General features: G+C 58.5%; 7 protein-coding genes across 7 annotated transcripts; 4 read left to right on the top strand and 3 right to left on the bottom strand.

The window, feature by feature from the left end:
• The first annotated feature begins 337 nt into the window (after nt 1-337).
• On the top strand, nt 338-3,920 carry GGTG_02356 (hypothetical protein). The gene is made up of 3 exons (XM_009220128.1): nt 338-825; nt 896-1,114; nt 1,156-3,920. Exons 1-3 carry the CDS (start codon nt 435-437, stop codon nt 3,897-3,899), a joined length of 3,354 nt encoding a protein of 1,117 aa, XP_009218392.1. The 5' UTR covers nt 338-434; the 3' UTR covers nt 3,900-3,920.
• GGTG_02355 (hypothetical protein) lies at nt 3,911-7,899 on the bottom strand (the record flags this gene model as incomplete). Its single annotated transcript, XM_009220127.1, has 3 exons — nt 3,911-6,199; nt 6,317-6,885; nt 7,378-7,899. 3 exons carry the CDS (start codon nt 7,897-7,899, stop codon nt 4,036-4,038), a joined length of 3,255 nt encoding a protein of 1,084 aa, XP_009218391.1. The 3' UTR covers nt 3,911-4,035.
• A 1,216-nt stretch (nt 7,900-9,115) lies between these two features.
• Nucleotides 9,116-10,506, top strand: GGTG_02354 (hypothetical protein). The gene is made up of 4 exons (XM_009220126.1): nt 9,116-9,347; nt 9,416-9,631; nt 9,705-10,001; nt 10,101-10,506. The coding sequence occupies exons 1-4, from the start codon at nt 9,236-9,238 to the stop codon at nt 10,223-10,225; spliced, it is 750 nt and encodes a 249-aa protein (XP_009218390.1). The 5' UTR covers nt 9,116-9,235; the 3' UTR covers nt 10,226-10,506.
• Nucleotides 10,507-10,940: 434 nt separating this feature from the next.
• GGTG_02353 (hypothetical protein) lies at nt 10,941-12,139 on the top strand. Its single transcript, XM_009220125.1, has one exon. The coding sequence runs from the start codon at nt 11,120-11,122 to the stop codon at nt 11,894-11,896; it is 777 nt and encodes a 258-aa protein (XP_009218389.1). The 5' UTR covers nt 10,941-11,119; the 3' UTR covers nt 11,897-12,139.
• Nucleotides 12,051-13,205, bottom strand: GGTG_02352 (hypothetical protein). Its single transcript, XM_009220124.1, has one exon. It carries the CDS (start codon nt 13,042-13,044, stop codon nt 12,157-12,159), a length of 888 nt encoding a protein of 295 aa, XP_009218388.1. The 5' UTR covers nt 13,045-13,205; the 3' UTR covers nt 12,051-12,156.
• Nucleotides 13,206-13,845: 640 nt separating this feature from the next.
• On the bottom strand, nt 13,846-14,207 carry GGTG_02351 (hypothetical protein; the record flags this gene model as incomplete). The annotated part of the gene is made up of 2 exons (XM_009220123.1): nt 13,846-14,090; nt 14,144-14,207. 2 exons carry the CDS (start codon nt 14,205-14,207, stop codon nt 13,876-13,878), a joined length of 279 nt encoding a protein of 92 aa, XP_009218387.1. The 3' UTR covers nt 13,846-13,875.
• A 475-nt stretch (nt 14,208-14,682) lies between these two features.
• Nucleotides 14,683-16,459, top strand: GGTG_02350 (repressible acid phosphatase). The gene has a single exon (XM_009220122.1). The coding sequence runs from the start codon at nt 14,968-14,970 to the stop codon at nt 16,393-16,395; it is 1,428 nt and encodes a 475-aa protein (XP_009218386.1). The 5' UTR covers nt 14,683-14,967; the 3' UTR covers nt 16,396-16,459.
• Nucleotides 16,460-16,803: the final 344 nt, after the last annotated feature.

The following is a 16,803-nucleotide window of genomic DNA, read 5'->3' as shown; positions in this document are numbered from 1 at the left end:
GGAGAGCGCCTGCGGCCGTCTGATTTCGTCGCGGGTGCCATCGCGCCCCCCGCGCTAGCATATTCAACAACGTGCCACAACGCATTGGTCCGAGTAGCTGAAGTCCAACGCTCTAGCCTTACCCAATTGGAGGACCATAACCCCGACGCTCAGCAAGCCACATCGCATGCCTAGTGCCACCTAAAATACCTCTGGCGCTATTGGAGTTCTAGACCATGTTCGCTTTGCTTTTCGTCGCGGAAGCCGACGATGGCTACGCCTGAATGGCATCATATAAAAGCACCACCATAGCTCCGTCGTAACTGCCATGTTTTGCCTATCCATCACTCGCACAAGACAGGCGATTCCGGTCACTCCTTTGTACAGTTAGCTTACCCGAGGGTATTATCCCTCAGTCCCTCCCTAGTTTTGTTTCCCTTGCGTCTCCCATCGCCATGCGTTTCTCCGCTGCCGCCCTTCTCTGGGCGGCTTCTGGAGCTGTCGCCGTCCCGGCTGCCCAACAGCCGGCGAACTCGTCCATCGAACGGCCGGGCGGCTTCGAGGTCACCATCGTCTACGCCCAGCCTCAAGACGGCTGCCCTGCCAAGAAGCCGGAATGCCCTCCTGAGGAAGTCTTTGGTCGCCCCACAGCCAAGCCTTCGTCCTCCTCCTCGAGACAAAGCAGCTCTTCGTCTTGGGGCAGCAAGTCGGGCCCGATCCTCTCGCAGGAGGCTGAGGCCATCAAGCTCAAGCCCGCCATCCACTGGGGAACTGATACGTCCAAGATCAGCAACGTCGTTCCTGTGGATGTTGGAAGCGGCAACCAGCTGTACTATGGCTCGCCTGGTAAGGGAGATCAGCAGATGGCATGATGTGTTTCTTGACCAATGTTTACTAACTTCGACACCAATGACAGACCCGCGCAAGTCTGGATATCTCGGTTTCCTGACATACCACTTCAGCGCCCCGTCCGTCAACCTGGACAACTGCGGCTATGTTACCAATGTCGCCTGCACGGCCACCGGCTGCGCTGTTTCCTTCTCTAGCAAGGTGGCCTACGACCGCGCTGTCAAGACTTGGGACTCCAACCTCATCCTGATCGCCTCCACCAAAGGGTGCGCGGGCCACGCCAACGGTGATCGCTGCTTCTTCAGCGTCACCGCAATCGACTTCCAGGACGGCTCGTCATCATGGTCAAGGGTTCCTTCAAGGACCCTGAGACCATTATGGACAAGGCAGAAGCGAACTGGGGGTGGTGGGAGCCGAACCGCGCCCCGAGGCCCAGCGGCGACTCGACAGCTTCCGCGACGTCGGTCCGTTCCGCCACTCTCGCTCCCTCCCCGACCTCTTCCAGCGGTCCCTCCGGAGGAAATGCTGCCTCGTCCTCTGGAACCTTCTCGCACGCCAGCTCGGTCACTTCCTCCCGCGCCCCTTTCCCCACCGGCCGCGCAGGATCCAACTCCACCTTCACCACGACTGACGACGGCAACTCGACGAGCAACTTTGGAGAGACCGGCGCTTGCTACGCGCCTGAGGACACCAAGTACGGTCTCCCCACGGCGTGCTGGGGCGACTACTTCGATGCCGATCTCGACGAGAACCTCGGAGACGCGGGCGGCCTCAGCGCTAGCTTTAACGAGTTTGTCAAGATGATGGCGCCCGGGATGGACATGGATGGCATGGATCTGGCAAAGAGGGATGCGGATGGGCTGTCTGAGATCGACCACCTCAACATCAAGCGCTGGGGGTGGCTCAAGAAGCTCGCCAAGACGTTTGTCAAGGTCGTCACGGCCCCAATCACGTACCCCGCCTCGGCCATCATCCTGATCGCCAACGGCGGCAAGCCCCCGACGACGACGCTCAACAAAGACATCACCTTCCGCCTGCCCGACCCCAGCAAGCCCGGCTCAGACGCCAACAAGCTGCAGGGCGGCACCAAACAGGTCACGTCGTCGTGGGGCGACGCCATCCTCATCAAGTCGTTCGGCGACCAGAGCGCCGTCGAGGCCGGCAAGGAGGGCCTCTCGGGCTACATGAACATCTTCTGTGTCGGCTGCGGAGCCTCGGGCTCCATCAGCATCACGGGCAAGGTCACCTGGCTGCCCACGGGCATCATCTCGGCCACGGTCGACGTCAAGGCCGACGCCGATATGAAGCTTAAGCTGGGCGTGGACGCGCAGATCCGGTACGAGAAGAACATCAAGACCACGCTGCTGCGCGTCGGCCTGCCCGGCCTCAGCTACGGCGTCATCACCATCGGCCCCTGGGTCGAGGCCGGCGTGCGCGTCGGCTTCACGGCCCTGGCCAAGGGCCGTCTGCTCGCCGGCGCCGAGATGGGCCTGGCCGGCTGCAGGGCCACGCTCGACCTGCTCGACTCGTCCAAGAGCAACAAGGCCGGCTGGGATCCCAAGTTCAACCCCGTCTTCGAGGCCGAGGGCGAGATCGTCATCTCGGCCGAGCTCGGCCTGCCCATCGGCATCAAGCTGGGCATCGCTGTGCCGGGCTTCAAGCTCGACGGCGGCATCGTCGACGAGCCCTCCATCAAGGCCACCGCCCAGGTCGCCGCCTCGGTCAGCCTGACCCCGGCCGGCTCCTTCTCGGCCGGCTTCAAGGATGTCAACTGCTGCACGGGCATCTGCACGCAGATCAGCTGGAGGAACGTGCTTTTCCTCGAGTTCGCTGGCAAGATGATGGGCAAGCCCCTGCACGACACTGGAGACATGATCCTCGCCCGCGGATGCATCAAGCTTCCTGGTCGTCCCGATGCAGGCTCTGGTTCCAGTTCAGGTTCCGGAACTGGGCCTGGCTCTGGATCCGAAGAGAACCCTGGTTCAGGCTCTGGCACTGAAACCCCGGGTGCTGGAACCGGCTCGGGCTCTGGGTCCGAGAATCCCGGGGCCGGGACAGGCTCTGAGAACCCTGGTTCTGGAACTGGCTCAGGCTCCGAGCCAGGCACTGGTACAGGATCTGGAACCGACCCGGAGGGAACGCACGGCTCTGAGGCTGGCGCAGGTTCGGGCTCAGGATCTGGCTCTGGCTCTGGATCCGGGCCCAGCGGTCCCGACCCCACCGGTTCTGGCACCGAACCCAACGACTCCGCCTCCGAGCCTAGCGGCTCTGGCAACGACGCCAGCATCGAAACGCGCGGCACCGCCTTCCCCAAGCTTCGCCGCGCCACAACCAAGTTCGGCAACGCCACGGCCGCCCCCTCCAACGGCACCATCCGCGACATGACCAGCTCCGTCAAGTCCAACGTCACCGAGCTGACCTACACGCCGACCTCGATGCCCAACAGCCCCTACAACACCAGCAACGGCTACGAGTACTCGCTCCTCACCGTCCGGGACGGCTCCATGATGTTCATCGCCTGCGCCACAGGCGCCATCTACGCCGTCGACCCCAACGCCGACATCGAGTACTGCACCGAGATGTGGGCCACGTACGAGGACATCGTCGTCGCCGACGGCGCCACCCGCCTCATTCACTACTACGCCAACACCATGGCCGCCGTCGGCGTCTCGCGCCTGCTCGTCGGCGACGAGGCCGACATCCCCAAGCAGGCCGTGCCCGTGGCCCTGTCGCCCGACGACCTCAACGCCGAGGACGGCTACTACTACCTCGCCGTCGACCCGGACTACAACGTCTTCTACCCCGTCATGTGCGGCTACGCCGACGGCTCGTCCCCGCGCCTCTTCGTCGCCGCCGACCCCGTCAAGGGCGTCGAGATGCTCGAGAGCCCCGACGTCGCCTACAGCGTCACGGGCGGCAAGGTCACCAAGTGCTACGCCATGCAGCTGCTGATGGGCGAGTTCGAGGGCGAGGGCAACAGCTTCGACAAGTATGTCGACCACGGCGATTCCGACAAGTACCCCTTTGATCTCGACCAGACTGAGGGAGGCGAGACTGGGGATGAACAGTGAGACGGATTAACCGGTCTTTTGGAGGGGGGCTGATATTTTGTGGATTAATTGATGGATATTAGTAAATTGCATGTCAAGAAAACTTGGCCCAAAATCGGTTCATTGCCCTTGAACAATCCGTCTCCCACCAAGCCCTCTACCCAGCTTTGTTCGTGGTGGATCTCCCCTCTAACAATTCCAAAATTTCCCATTTATACCTGCTCTGCCCTCCCTGCCCATATGACTGCTGCCGAATCTGTTTTATAATCTCCTTTCTAGGGATCGATGGGATCTGTAGAAGCACCCTGACTGTTCGAGTGATATGATCCAACTCTATATGGGGTGAAACCGGCGGCGTTATTGCATACGCGAGAGCCGGTAGCAGGTATTTTGGAGTTTTGCTTTTGAATGGCATTGGCACCCCAAATAGACGGCGTCTGGGGAACCCGCACACTTGCTCTAGCAGGCCATTTTCGAGCTTAGCTTCGAGATACGGCGCCCAAGCGTAACCGATGGCCATCAAGACCCGCGACTGCTCATCGGAAAGCTGTGAGGTAAGCATGGGCGTGTTGGTTGTCGCGTAGATTGGGGCGATATCACGCAGACTTTGTTGGACATCATCGGGCCTGAGCCCGTCGACGATGCGAACCATCGCAGCCTTGGATGCTAACGACTCATTACAGAGTCGCCCAAAGGCGAAGATATCTCTGAAACTTTCCCACCAACCTCTCAATGCGAGAGTTGATGCAATGACCATGGCAGGGTCATAGTCCGCCGGCCCATCGTTGATCAATGTGGTCCATTGTTCCTTCAGCCAGTCATAAACCGTGCGGTGAAGAAAATCAACGAAGCATCCACGGTCGCTGATGACGATTTGGACCATGCCTCCGGTACAACCACCGACTTGCCGCTCGAGGAGGGGCTTGATTGTGGCTTGGGCTGAATTGTTTGTCGGCGGTGTAAGGTCCTCGTCGTGGTTCGCCGCTACCCAAAAGTCGATGTCGGGCATCATTTGGTTCTCTATTTTGATGGTCTTCCACTGGAAAAGAATCTGGTACATCTTGGATGCCTGCTCAAGCCTCGCTTGGTCGAGCCGGGAGCGCATCGAACTGTAAAGCTGATCAAGTCCGGGTGGCAATGCTTGAAAAACCTTCCAGATGGTTTGAAGGTTACCGTCGTCCTGGGCGGTAATCAAGAGACTCTCGACCACCAACACCACCCATAGGAATATGCCCTCTGATTTCTCCACGGTCTGGGACTCGAGGTTGTCTACACTTGATGCGTCAATGCACCGAAGCTCCTGGAATGCCCGACTCCCTGCCATTCGCTTTTGCACGTACTCCTCAATGTCGGGCTTGGTGAGAAGCTCCATTTTGAGCGAGGGAAAAGTATGGAAGGCATCTTTGAAGACGTTCCAAGGGCGACTGGAAACGCATAGCTTAACGGCAGGACCCTCGCACACCCCTTTCAGGAACTCAACCAGGTCCGGCAAATCGCCTTCGTACTCGTCCAAACCGTCGATGAAAATGGCGAAGCGATGCGAGCTTTGAGCAGCCGACGCAACTCGGGTGATGGCGTCTCGAAGCTGATCGACGGTCCAGTCGGGGGAATCAGGAATGATGTCCACAGGGAGCTGAAAGTACAGATAGTGCTTCGGAGCGACATGGTAACAAAGCTGTGGCTCTTGAAGAAGAATCTGGTATAGGATGGTGCGCAGGAGGCCAAGTTGATCCTTTTGCCTAGAGAACCCCGCGTTCCATATGTAAATGTCGCATACGACGAGTCGAAGGCTCCCAGACCACAATTTCAGGCCTTCTTTCACCCTCGGGTCTGTGCATATGAATTTCATCAAAGTACTTTTCCCCGAGGCTGGCTTGCCAGTGATCCAGAATGGGGTGTCGCTGGAGGCTGCCAACCATTTGGTGAAGTGTGTCTGAGGATTGTGCTGGGGCAGAGAAGCTTCACCACATGCGAGAGGGCTGCTTCTAAGGAGCCACTCGAAGGTCCTGGGAAAGGGTGACTGGATTTGCTTTTTGCGGGCCACCATATCTTCGAATATCAGACCTTCCAGAATTCTCTGCTGAACGGTGCTGAGTGCATTGAGAACCAGAGGGCTGCTGGAGTCACTGTGCTGCGGTACATGGGTCACCGGGCCGGCGAATTCCAGAGCTGGTGCTGTTGACTCCCATAGTACATTTCTCCGGCGGGATCCGGGCGCCTGTAGCTGGTCTCGGCTCGTTGGACTGGCGTCGTACTGGATTTCCTCGTTAAATTTCCTGTCTGTCGCCTTTTGTTGGCTTTTGAGCACCTCGACATCCTCCCTAATTAGTAGCCGGTGCGGGCCGTGCAGCAGGTTAGGATCTTGGATTACGGGAATCACGGCACGGATGAAGGAGCTGTGGAAACTGTAAGCGCCATGCCGGTGGAGAGAATCCTACCAGATGCACATTGTTACGCTCAACTGTGTTTGTTGTCGGATTCTGCCGAAGCGTTCCTCCAATGCTTTGATGTCGCCTCCCTTCCGAAGCCCCTGAGCGGCTGTGATGGCCTGAGACGTGCGGGATTTCAAGTCCGTGCCTGGGCGAGGCTTCAGGCTGGCAAGCAAGGCATGCAGCTCTTGTCCAGCCAGCGTGCAGTCTTTATCCAGGCGTTCGAACTCCTTGGCTCGTTTGGGATAGCGTGCCCGAAGGTTCAAGACGGTTTCCTTTGCGGCTTCCACATGACTAGACAGTGCATTCGCCTCCGCCACAAGGGCGGAGCACATTCTGGGCAGACCGTCATCCGATCGACGGATTTCGGACAAGGCGCTGAAGACGGAGGTGATTCGGTTTCCGAAGTCGGCAAAGGCGATGATGCTTGTCGCGATGGAAAGCGCGCTGATAGGGTCCATCTTCACGTGTCCTTTCCCCAGCTGGTCAGATGGTAACAGGTAGGTGAGGAATATTCGTGTTGAGGATAAGAGTAGATAGTAGGCATGGGGAATTGAGGAGGCGAAGGGCAGGGTAGGCTGGAGGTGCAGTTTAGGCAGCAACGGGAAATACATGCTCAGCCCACGTGCCTGAGGCGACCACAACCAAATGGACTTTCGCCCAATTCGGAGAGATGCAGCAAGACTTGGAACAAATTATCCCGAATTTTCTACGACCGACACCATTGGCAGCTAGCTGAACATCATGGGGGCACCACTGTAGGCACCATTGGTTCCCATACGCAGTTGTGGTTCACTCCCCCACCCCTCAAGTGCTACGCTGCACTCCAATCCCACACACCAGCCTGGTTATAATTAGCTGGATGCCTACGTGCTGCATGAGATCGAGCCAGCTTTCTTGGCCCAGCCATACACCCCCAAGTCAGGGATCGGATTGTCCTTTCGGATGGGACCAATGGAAGAGACGCTGCAGCTTAAACCCCTGACATCGAAGTTAGTTTGACATGAAGAACTTGGCACCATGCAGAATAAGAATAGGAAAAGCAAGGAATATCTGGCTGGAAGGGTTACGAACTCATAGAGCCAGCAAGGTCCGCCTTCGAGGATGTTAAGCGATGAGATGGCCTTGTTCCACTGGCTCCAACGATCGCCCCGGAAGGAATCTACATTTCCATGGGAAAGGTCAGTGATGCTATGGACGGCGCCGAAGTTTCTCTCCGTGGACTTACAGCAGGCCCCTTGTCCTCTGTCAAGAATGGTGGAGATGGTCTGGCCTCTGAAATCGGGATCCTTCCAGAATTGTATGTATGTTCCCTCAATCATGCCCGGAGCGCTGGCGTCTTGGGTCTCTGGGAGCTGTGTAGGAACCGTATTGGGGACGGCATCAAGCCCTGGAGAGGCCTCGACGAGGGGAGGAGCAGGAGTAGGAGCCTCCACGGGGGCGGCCATAACAGTCCTAGAGGTAATGGCCCCTATGAGGAGCACAAGCGTCTTGGTTGATATCATGCTGAGGGACCGATATGATACTCTATGACTCGGGCTAACTGAATGAGACTTTGGAAGTATGAGAGCGGCAGTTGGATCCCGAGCCATGTGAGCAAGAAATAAGACACGGCAGTGACCTGCGCAACATCCGCACCCTTATATATTCGCGACAACCACCAGGACTAAGTAGCTCAGCAGTAGAGACCAAGATATTTTCCAAGACGGAACGGCCGCATGTAGGAAGGCCAAGTACGAGATACGAAGCCACCAAGCAATATTTGCTCCGAGGGGACCTTTGCGGAGTAGCATCGTGCGTGTGCGGCGTGCAGCTATTCGCTTTGGTGGTGTGGGCACAGCATCCTGCACATGCGAGCTCCTATGATTTTGCTGTTAAAAGGCATCACTATGACCTTGGCTTCGCACAATGTAACCTGGGGGTGTATTTATTGGCTTGATAGCTCCTAATTCCTTGGTCACGGTCTATTTAGCCGCGGAACCTTCGATAGGCGAGTGTAACGTCTGCGGGTACTAGCCACTCTTCGTCTGGCTGTCTCCGGCTTGTGACCCATCGGTGCTGAGGTCATCGGTCAAAAGGTTGGGCGAGGACCCTATCTGCAGTAAAATATATATGATTGCATGTGCTCGGTCTCTTTTGGGACGAAATACGTCGTTACAACGACATCTAGAGCGGGGTATGACGGATAGCTCCACCTGGTGGTGACCGGGCAGCCACACTGCGTACTGCGAGGTGATGCTGGTGGCTTGCCCCGCACGAGGCTGAGGTAATGCAGCCGAGAATTTCATGTTCATTATGCCTTCGGAGCTAAAGGATACGTTTGCAGGGGCACTGGACTGCCTTGGGCCTCCAGCGGAGCGACAATTGCCACGAATAAGGGCGGAGAGGGTAATAACGGATTGACGTTCTGATAAATAATCACTAAGTGAGATTTGCCCTGCGCCCGCGGCTGTTTTCCAAATCATGTTGACTGGAGTGGGCTGACCTGCAACGTCGGGCTGCTTTAACATTGGTTTCAAGGCTAGCGCAGGCGCCGATATCGTTGATCCCTGTGGCCGAGGTGGATTTCTGAGGGCCATAGCCACAGAAATTCCAAATTCGCATCTCCCTGTAATGGACTTTGTCAGTATGTCAGCATGTCGGCTGTGCGCTGGCGGCATCATCGCCGTAAGCCGACGGACTCCGGGCGAGAAAAGACGGTGAAGGATTGCGCCGAGGGCCGACGACAAGCCTCTGACGGTTCGAGCAGATGATATCAAGCTGGCGGGATTTCCACCGGGAGAAAGGCATATAAACAAGTGAGCCGCCGACTCCTTCTGTGTATGTGAAGCTGAGAGCGCACCCTCAAGGCAAAAGAGCTCGGAATCAAGCCTGATAATTAAAGCACAATTCCCGAAAGCAGTCGACGAGTCCATCACCTCACCAAGCATGAAGGGGAGCATTCTCTTTGTGGCCGGCCTTGTCATCGGGCTCACCACCGCTGGTGGATGCCCGATGGGCCTCGACGATCACCCTTGGAAAGCTCCTGGCCCAGGAGACCGTAAGTTGACACGATGAATTCAATGATTTGTATCGGGAGATGACCATCTCACATATCTGGCCATGCAGGTCGCAGCCCCTGCCCGGGACTGAACGCGCTCGCGAACCACGGCTACCTTCCCCGCGATGGGTTCAACATCTCGGCTGAACAATACTTCAAGGCCGTCGACGAGGGGATAAACTTTTCACGCGATACAATCCAGAAGTTGGTGACGATGGGCTTGTCCATATCGACCACGGGCAACAATAACACCTTCCATCTCGATGATATCAACAAGCACAACGGTGAGAGAACTGCTGTCCTGGCTGTTTTCCAGCTCACGTAGCTAATGCTCTCGCTCCTTGCGTGTCTTTCCAGCGATCGAGCATGACAGCAGCCTCAGCCGGAACGACGCTTTCTTCGGTGACAACCACAGCTTTAACCCCACCATCTGGAACGCGACGCGCGCGTGGTTCACCGAGCCTGTCATCGACCCTGAGCATGCCGCCAGGGCGGTTGTGCAGCGGCTTGTCGCGGCCAAGGCATCAAACCCGGGCTTTGGCCTGACCAAGGATCAAGAAAGGCTCGCGGTCGGAGCCACGGCCTTGTTCATGTCGGCCTTGGGCGACAAGGTCAACGGGACCGTTCGTAGGGACTACGTCAGAGCTTTATTCGGTGCGTAGCCTATAAAGTTACTTTCGTTTGGATACCTCTACGAGCATTTCGTGGAAGGTGTCGTTGAGTTTGCTAACACGGGGTACAATCGAAATACAGAAGAGGAACGTCTCCCGGCTGCGGAGGGATGGTGCCGCGCGCAAGAGCCTGTCAACTTGGCCGACATTGGGCTGCTGTTCAACAAGCTGAATGCAGCGAAGCCGGCACCAATTGGCTGCTCCTAAGGGGAAGGACGTTGATGTGTCGGAGGTTGGGGCCTGGCCGGTATTTGTTCAAACAATATCAGATGGGGGAAAATGAGCAATTGCTCGCGCCTGGCAGGATACCGGAGGAAATCATCCCGTCTGGTGAGGAGGCAGCGGGGCGCTGCGGGACAGGGCTTTGGGGCTGGCCAGACTGATTGGAAGTGGCGACTGGAGCTCGGTGGGGACATGCGGGCTGGACAGCAATTTGTGTAGAAGAGAAGAGCTTAAATGGACTGCTGCTTTGTGTAGAAGAAGGCCCACGATGCTGGCTGATCATGCTGGCCCCTGAGGTACAGCATTCCGAATACAGCCATTGCACCAGGCCTGCGGCTCGGAAGCCAACAATCTACCACGGTTCAAACCTCAACAGGGGTCGAATGGAACGGCAAAGACATGCGTCCGCTCAAAAGCTCATTTGGGGCCACCAACCATCCCCAATTCCGCACCACTCAAATAGATGTTGGTCTCGATGTCTGGCCTCACTGCTCCACCTTTGATGGATTATAGCTGTAAAAGAATGGGTTCAAGGCCAGTCGTGGCCTATTAGCGCCAGTGGCTGCCTGCTACTGCCGGGGTCGGCTCCGCGTGGTGAATTCAGGGGGATTCGGAGCCAGCGACTTGGAATTAAACATTGCTCCGCTGCCGTGGAGCATCGTGAGCCAGCGAGGACCGAGCAGGCCCATATAAGGAAGGGCGGTCCGGCAGGCTTCGCTTCTTTTCACATTGCCCAGGCTCACAGGCACACACTCCTTTTTCAACAGCCTACAAACCCGGTGGAAGTACAAGCATCGACCAGCGTCCTCGAGGCTCCAGACCCGACACGGAACCGAACGCACAATTCCATCAGCCCCTCGTCGAGCACCAACACCCAAAATGCAGTTCACGGCCACCATCCTATCATCCGTCGCGGCCCTGGCCGGCACCGCCGCCGCCCAGGCCCAGGCCCCGCACGCGGTTTTCGACCTCCGCTTCCCCATCCCCACGGCGCCGCCGAGGCCGCTCGCCGTGCGCGGCAGCCGCACCCACACGCCCCCTGCGTCCATCTCGGAGTGTTACAAGTCCTTGGAGGATGTCTACCTCACCATGCCCACGCCTGGGCCGGCGCTCGTACAGTGGGCCGGCGATAACCTGTTCAAAGCCACGGACGGCGGGCTCTGCTCCGCCACCATGCCCGAGTCGCTGAGCGCCGACTACAAGTCGTACGTGCCCAGGATCGCGTCGTGGTACGCGGGCGCGTCGAGCACGGCCGAGGCCGTCATGGCCCAGTGCACCGAGCTGGCCGAGCGGATGTCGGCAGAGGGGGGTGCCGGGGGCATGCCTGTCGTCTCGTGCACCGCCAACCCTACCATCTTCTGGGTCAACGAGCAGGGCAAGACCCGCGCCGAGGAGCAGACGGTGCCGCCCGAGCTGCGCGGCGGCAAGGCTCCGGCCGCCACCGCCGGCCAGACGCCTGCTTCCTCCGCGGCAGGCTCGGCCTCGGCTGCCGCGACCGGGTCGAGTTCTGGTGCTGCGCCGGCCAAGGCATCTGGTACCTCGCCCGCGGCGGCATCTGGTACTTCGCCCGTGGCGGCGAGCGGCGGCTCGGCCTTGAGGTCTGTCGGACTGGGCATGTTTGCCGGCGCTGTTGCATTTGCTGCAGTGTTGATCTGAGAGTTTTGGAGAGACCCTTGGAGTTCTCCATCCAGATATGACGTGAGAAAGGCTTGGTTTGTGTATAAGCTCTGGCCAAGGGCGATCTGGGACCCATAAGGGCAAAGCATCTGTCACATGATAGCATGGGTTCAGGAAATCGCCAAGAGAAATGCTCTCTCCAGGCTGCCTCGCTGTAATTTACTTCGACCTGGGAGTAATAATCATAATGTTTTGCCCCCTCATTTCTCGTATGCCTTGAACCTGCATTCGGCAAGGCGTCAGGTCCCCGGGATCAGGACCCCCGTCACAACGTCCGTGTTGACCCACCCACCGCCCTCGTTCACCACAGTTGCGTTCTTCAGGAAGCAGTTGCCGCCTGTGTCAGCAAATGGTCCATCGCCCGCCAGCCTCCGGCGGAAGACGGCGGCGCGGCAAACGAGCGAGGACGGCCTGGGGGGCTCAAGCCGCGCCGAAAGGACGTTGTAGCTAACGCACGCCGCCACGCAGCTTTCGAAAGTGTAGGCCAGGATGGCCGCGATGTCGTGTATCTTCCCCGGCGCCTCCTTCCCGTCGTACAAGCTGAGGTAGTCCTTGTAGCACTCGATACGGAATATCACCCCATGCACCGTCGCTGCCTTGTCCCCGCCCTGCGCCGGACAGCCAAAGGCCAGCGTGCTGATGTTGCCCGGCGGCACGACTTCGAAGTTCGCCAGTAGGGTAGGGGCCGCGCCACTCGTCGTCGGTGAGGCTGTGGCCGAGGTGCGCGTTGACGAGGCCGCGGGAGAGGTGTTGGTGGCTGTGGTGGTGGTGCTTTCCGTCCTAGTTTCCGAGGCTAGAGAAGTGGACAATGTTTGGCCGCCGGGTACGGACGGCGAAGCCGGAGGTCGGGTGGACAGGACGGAGCCCAGCGTACCCCCCACGATGGCGCTGCCTATGAGGGCGCCGAGGAAAAAGGCGGCCGCGAGGATCGCCCAAGGTCCCAGCTGTATGCGCTTGCTGGAGGCATTGCCGCGAGGTTGTCCGATACAGCCATCCACGTCAACTGCTGTTGTCGCTGACCACGGCCCTTTTTCAGGACCCTCGGGTGATGCCACCCATTCCAAGCCGGGGATGACCACCTCCAGGCCTTCAAAGATAACTCTTTGCGGACCGCTGGCGTCAGTCATGTGTGGGATGACGTTCTGTTCGGTGACAAGGCTATTCTTGGCGAGATATCTGCGGGTACTGAGATATTTGCAGTAAGCATCTTCGCTCGCATGATAACGCGAACGGAGCAGGGCGAGCTGTCCTAGTTATTGCGTAAAACATCCCCTCGGGCTTGCTCAGCTCACGCGCTCCTGCCTCGACCCCCAACCACCCCTGCAATTTCTAGTGCCTGGGAAGTGCTGCCATTCTGTGTGGTCAGCCCCCAATGTCATTGATATTTAATGATTTGAGCCGCACCTCGCGCCGCAGCCTTTCTCTCGCCCAATTCACGATTGGGTGGATGGGGAAAACACAATTCCCAAATTTCAGTGTTAAAGCTGGGGGCTCTGGTGTTTGGGGTCGAGATGGCGCCCCAAAGCAGGTGTATATCAATCGCGGATCCATGGTTCAAGGCTGATACCCTGGTTTAATCTTTCCGCATGGGCGTTCTTTTCGTATTGGTGCACCCAGGCGCACGTTACCGGCGACACTAGAAGTTATCTCGTGTGCATGGGAAGAGGGTGTGAACATGCCAAGTCCATCCTAGATGGTGCGTGAGTGATTTGACGAGCCTTTGGCTCCAGAGATGGGAGTGGGAACCAAATTTAAATGAAGTCTCACCTTTGGCCTTGGAGAGCCTGGCCCCCGGATACTCTTCCCGGCCGTGGCACGCCTCGGCCCCGACAAGCTGATAATAGCGGTTCGCAACGTCGAGGTCGGCGAGCCGGCGAACGCCGCGAAGCCCCAGAAAGCATTAGGCGGGAACCCTACGCCTTCGAGTCTTGACCTCGGCCTAGTGTTTACGGAGTCGATCAAGACGTTCGCGACCGCGCTGAGTCGTCCCTGGGCCGGTTCCATACGGTAGTCGAGAAAGCAGGCTTAGCGCTGGCCGAGTTCCGGCTCAGCCTTGCCAGCGGCTGCGAGCTGTCGTTCGGCGTCAAGGCAGTCGACTCGTTCCTGCTCGTGCCGCTGCTGCCGCTGCTGCTGCTGCCCAAGCTACGCGCCACGGCGGCCAAAGCCGACACCCCTGGCGCATGTGCCTTGTATCAAAAGTGACGCATGCCTACCCGGGCGTGTTACCTAAGGACTGGCGCGCGCAGGACGGAATCTTTACATCGCTCTCGGATCCGGCAAAGGCCGACATGCTGATGTGGTACGCGCCGCCCAAGCTTGTCGAAATCCTGGTCGCGAGCCAGCTGGCCGGGCGCGTGGGGGCTGATCTCGTCCTCAACATGCTCACGCCGGGTCATTGCCGATCGGGGTGAAAAGTCAACACAGGGGTTGGGTGAAATGTTGGATGACATATCGCCGGGGACTCTAGAGAATGATCAAACGAGGAGAATGGCAGAGAATGGGAAGGGTGCAACGCCAGGGAGATGGAGCGTAATAACGATGGAACCCCACTGCAAGCATCCATCTCCGTAACTTGGCCCAAATGTTACGAGCTATATTCTCTGTAATAATTCCAGCCGACTTCCCAGCCGTGTATTCCTCGCGTCTGTGGTCCGATGTCTTACTGGCTTTAGTGGGCAGGTGCGCCTGCCCGGGTGCCTAACCCGCCAGACTCGGGTAGTGACGTCAGCCAACTGAGCCGTGAAATTTTCCTTCCCTGCGCCAGCAAACATCAAACGACAACATCCCGATTGGCTGCGACCCTGGACGGCGGTTGTCGATCCCCAGACCAGAATGACGCTCGCGACTCCTGCAACTGCCGTCCAACGCTGGCCACGTACCTTGCAGGAAGCAGGAACAACAGAAAAGTTGGCAATTCCGGGCGACCCGGGGCCAGCATCGAGATGGCGTCTGATGTTGTTATACCAGCCGTGCCCTCGTTTAACTTCTGTCCCATACCATCAAATCTCGTTGAAGTCGCCCGCCCTTCGCTCTAGCCGTGCGACAACACCATGGGCTCTCCACTCTCGCCTGCCCGCGCGGTTGTGCTGCTGGCCTCCCTCGCGGTAGCCAGCACGCTCAACTCGCAGTACCGCTTCAACCCGCTGCACCATCTGACCGGCATCTCCCCGTACTTTGAACCTCTGGACCCGCCCGCCTCGCCTGACGCGCCGCAGGGATGCACGGCCGAGCGGGCCGCCTACCTCATCCGGCACGGGTCCATCTACGCCAACGACTTTGACTTCGAAACCTACATGGAGCCCTTCGTCCAGAAGCTGTCCAACAAGACGGGCACCGTCGACTGGTCCAAGGTCCCCGACTTGAACTTCCTTGCAGGCTGGGAAGCACCCGTCTCTGAGGCCGAGGCCAGCCTCCTCACTCGCGTCGGCAAGCTGCAGGCTACGCAGCTCGGCGTGGACCTCTTCTTCCGGTACCCACATCTCAAGGTCCCGCCCAAGATCTACGCCTCCTCGGCCGAGCGCACGTTCCGGTCCGCCGCCTCCATCGTGCGCGGCTTCGAGCTCGACGACAACACCATCAATGTCGTTAGCATTTACGAGTCGGAGCAGTCCGGCGCCGACGGGCTTACTCCCTACAAGGGCTGCCCGGCCTACTCCTCGTCCGCGGGCAGCGACGAATCCTCAGCCTTTCAAGAAAGGTTCACGGACCCCATCAAGGCGCGCCTGAACTCAGTGGCCCCGGGCTTTAATTTCACAACTGAGGATGTCTTTGGCATGATGCAGTTCTGCGGCTACGAGACCGTGATCCGCGGCCGCTCCCGCTTCTGCGACCTTGATCTGTTCACCCCCGACGACTGGCTGGCGTGGGAGTACTCCGAGGACCTGCGCTACTTCTACAACGCGGGCTATGGTAACGCGGTCGTGGGCTCCATCGGCATGCCCTGGTTCAACGCCACGGCCAACCTCCTCTTGTCCGACGACCGCTCTTCGTCTCGGGAGGATCTGTACGTCAGTGTCACCCATCGCGAGATGCCGCCCATGGCCATGGTTGCGATGGGCCTCTTCAACAACTCGGACCATTTCGCAGGCGGTAGCGCAGCCTCCATAAATGACACAATGCCTCTCGACCGCATCAACCATCGTCGCGCATGGCGTACCTCGCACATCATCCCCTTCCTCGGTAACCTGGCCATCGAGCGTCTCAACTGCTCAGGTAGCTACGGCTTCGCCGACGGTCAGTATTATCGTGTGCTCGTCAACAGTGCTCCGCAGCCCATCCCTACCTGCGCGGATGGTCCAGGCACCACCTGCTCCCGCTCTGCCTTCGAAAGCTACGTGGCCGAACGCACGGGAATGTTCAAGGGATTCACAGAGGCTTGCGGCGTTGACTACAACAACAGCACCGACACCGTGTCCATCTACACTGACCCCAACGTCGGGAACGGCACAATGGTCGGCAGGCGAAGCGAGAGAGTGTGAAAGATTTACTGTGATTTCTTAGAAAACAATAATGATAATATGGTCGTATAATACTACACTTGCCTGTTTTCTTGCAGTATTGTTTCTTTGAGCCAGCGCTCGCGTGCTCTTCCGCAAGGGCCTGGCATCGCCAAACCGCAGCTTTCCCAAGTCGTCAGTCTTGGAGCGGCAGCGACCCGAGTTTGTCAATGGTATGGGCTGCATCACGGCCAGGTCGCCAAGCACGCTCGACGCCCTGGCCCCCAACCCGCGCGCATTCCACGCTTGAGCAAAGCCACAGCTACGGCCAACTGCTGTCGCCAGAGTCCAGAACCCTTGATTGCAGAGCCGTTTTGTCGATAAGGTGCTCCGCTTACGTTTGAGGTGGTCCGAAAAGGTGGGGGGGGGGGGGGGGGGGGGGGGTAAGGG

Source organism: Gaeumannomyces tritici, assembly GCF_000145635.1.
Source record: "Gaeumannomyces tritici R3-111a-1 unplaced genomic scaffold supercont2.1, whole genome shotgun sequence".
NCBI lineage: Eukaryota > Fungi > Ascomycota > Sordariomycetes > Magnaporthales > Magnaporthaceae > Gaeumannomyces > Gaeumannomyces tritici.
The sequence above is the reverse complement of the archived record's forward strand: the minus strand, read 5'-3'. Positions and strand labels throughout refer to the sequence as shown.

What these genes read in the sequence shown, in the direction of transcription:
- GGTG_02352 (XM_009220124.1), bottom strand. Translation starts at nt 13,044, where the DNA reads ATGACTGACGCCAGCGGTCCGCAAAGAGTTATCTTTGAAGGCCTGGAG.
- GGTG_02353 (XM_009220125.1), top strand. Translation starts at nt 11,120, where the DNA reads ATGCAGTTCACGGCCACCATCCTATCATCCGTCGCGGCCCTGGCCGGC.
- GGTG_02354 (XM_009220126.1), top strand. Translation starts at nt 9,236, where the DNA reads ATGAAGGGGAGCATTCTCTTTGTGGCCGGCCTTGTCATCGGGCTCACC. An exon ending in AGCTCCTGGCCCAGGAGACC is followed by an intron (nt 9,348 to 9,415) that starts GTAAGTTGACAC and finishes CTGGCCATGCAG; the next exon opens with GTCGCAGCCCCTGCCCGGGA. An exon ending in TGATATCAACAAGCACAACG is followed by an intron (nt 9,632 to 9,704) that starts GTGAGAGAACTG and finishes GTGTCTTTCCAG; the next exon opens with CGATCGAGCATGACAGCAGC.
- GGTG_02356 (XM_009220128.1), top strand. Translation starts at nt 435, where the DNA reads ATGCGTTTCTCCGCTGCCGCCCTTCTCTGGGCGGCTTCTGGAGCTGTC. An exon ending in GCTGTACTATGGCTCGCCTG is followed by an intron (nt 826 to 895) that starts GTAAGGGAGATC and finishes CACCAATGACAG; the next exon opens with ACCCGCGCAAGTCTGGATAT. An exon ending in GTGCGCGGGCCACGCCAACG is followed by an intron (nt 1,115 to 1,155) that starts GTGATCGCTGCT and finishes ATCGACTTCCAG; the next exon opens with GACGGCTCGTCATCATGGTC.
- GGTG_02350 (XM_009220122.1), top strand. Translation starts at nt 14,968, where the DNA reads ATGGGCTCTCCACTCTCGCCTGCCCGCGCGGTTGTGCTGCTGGCCTCC.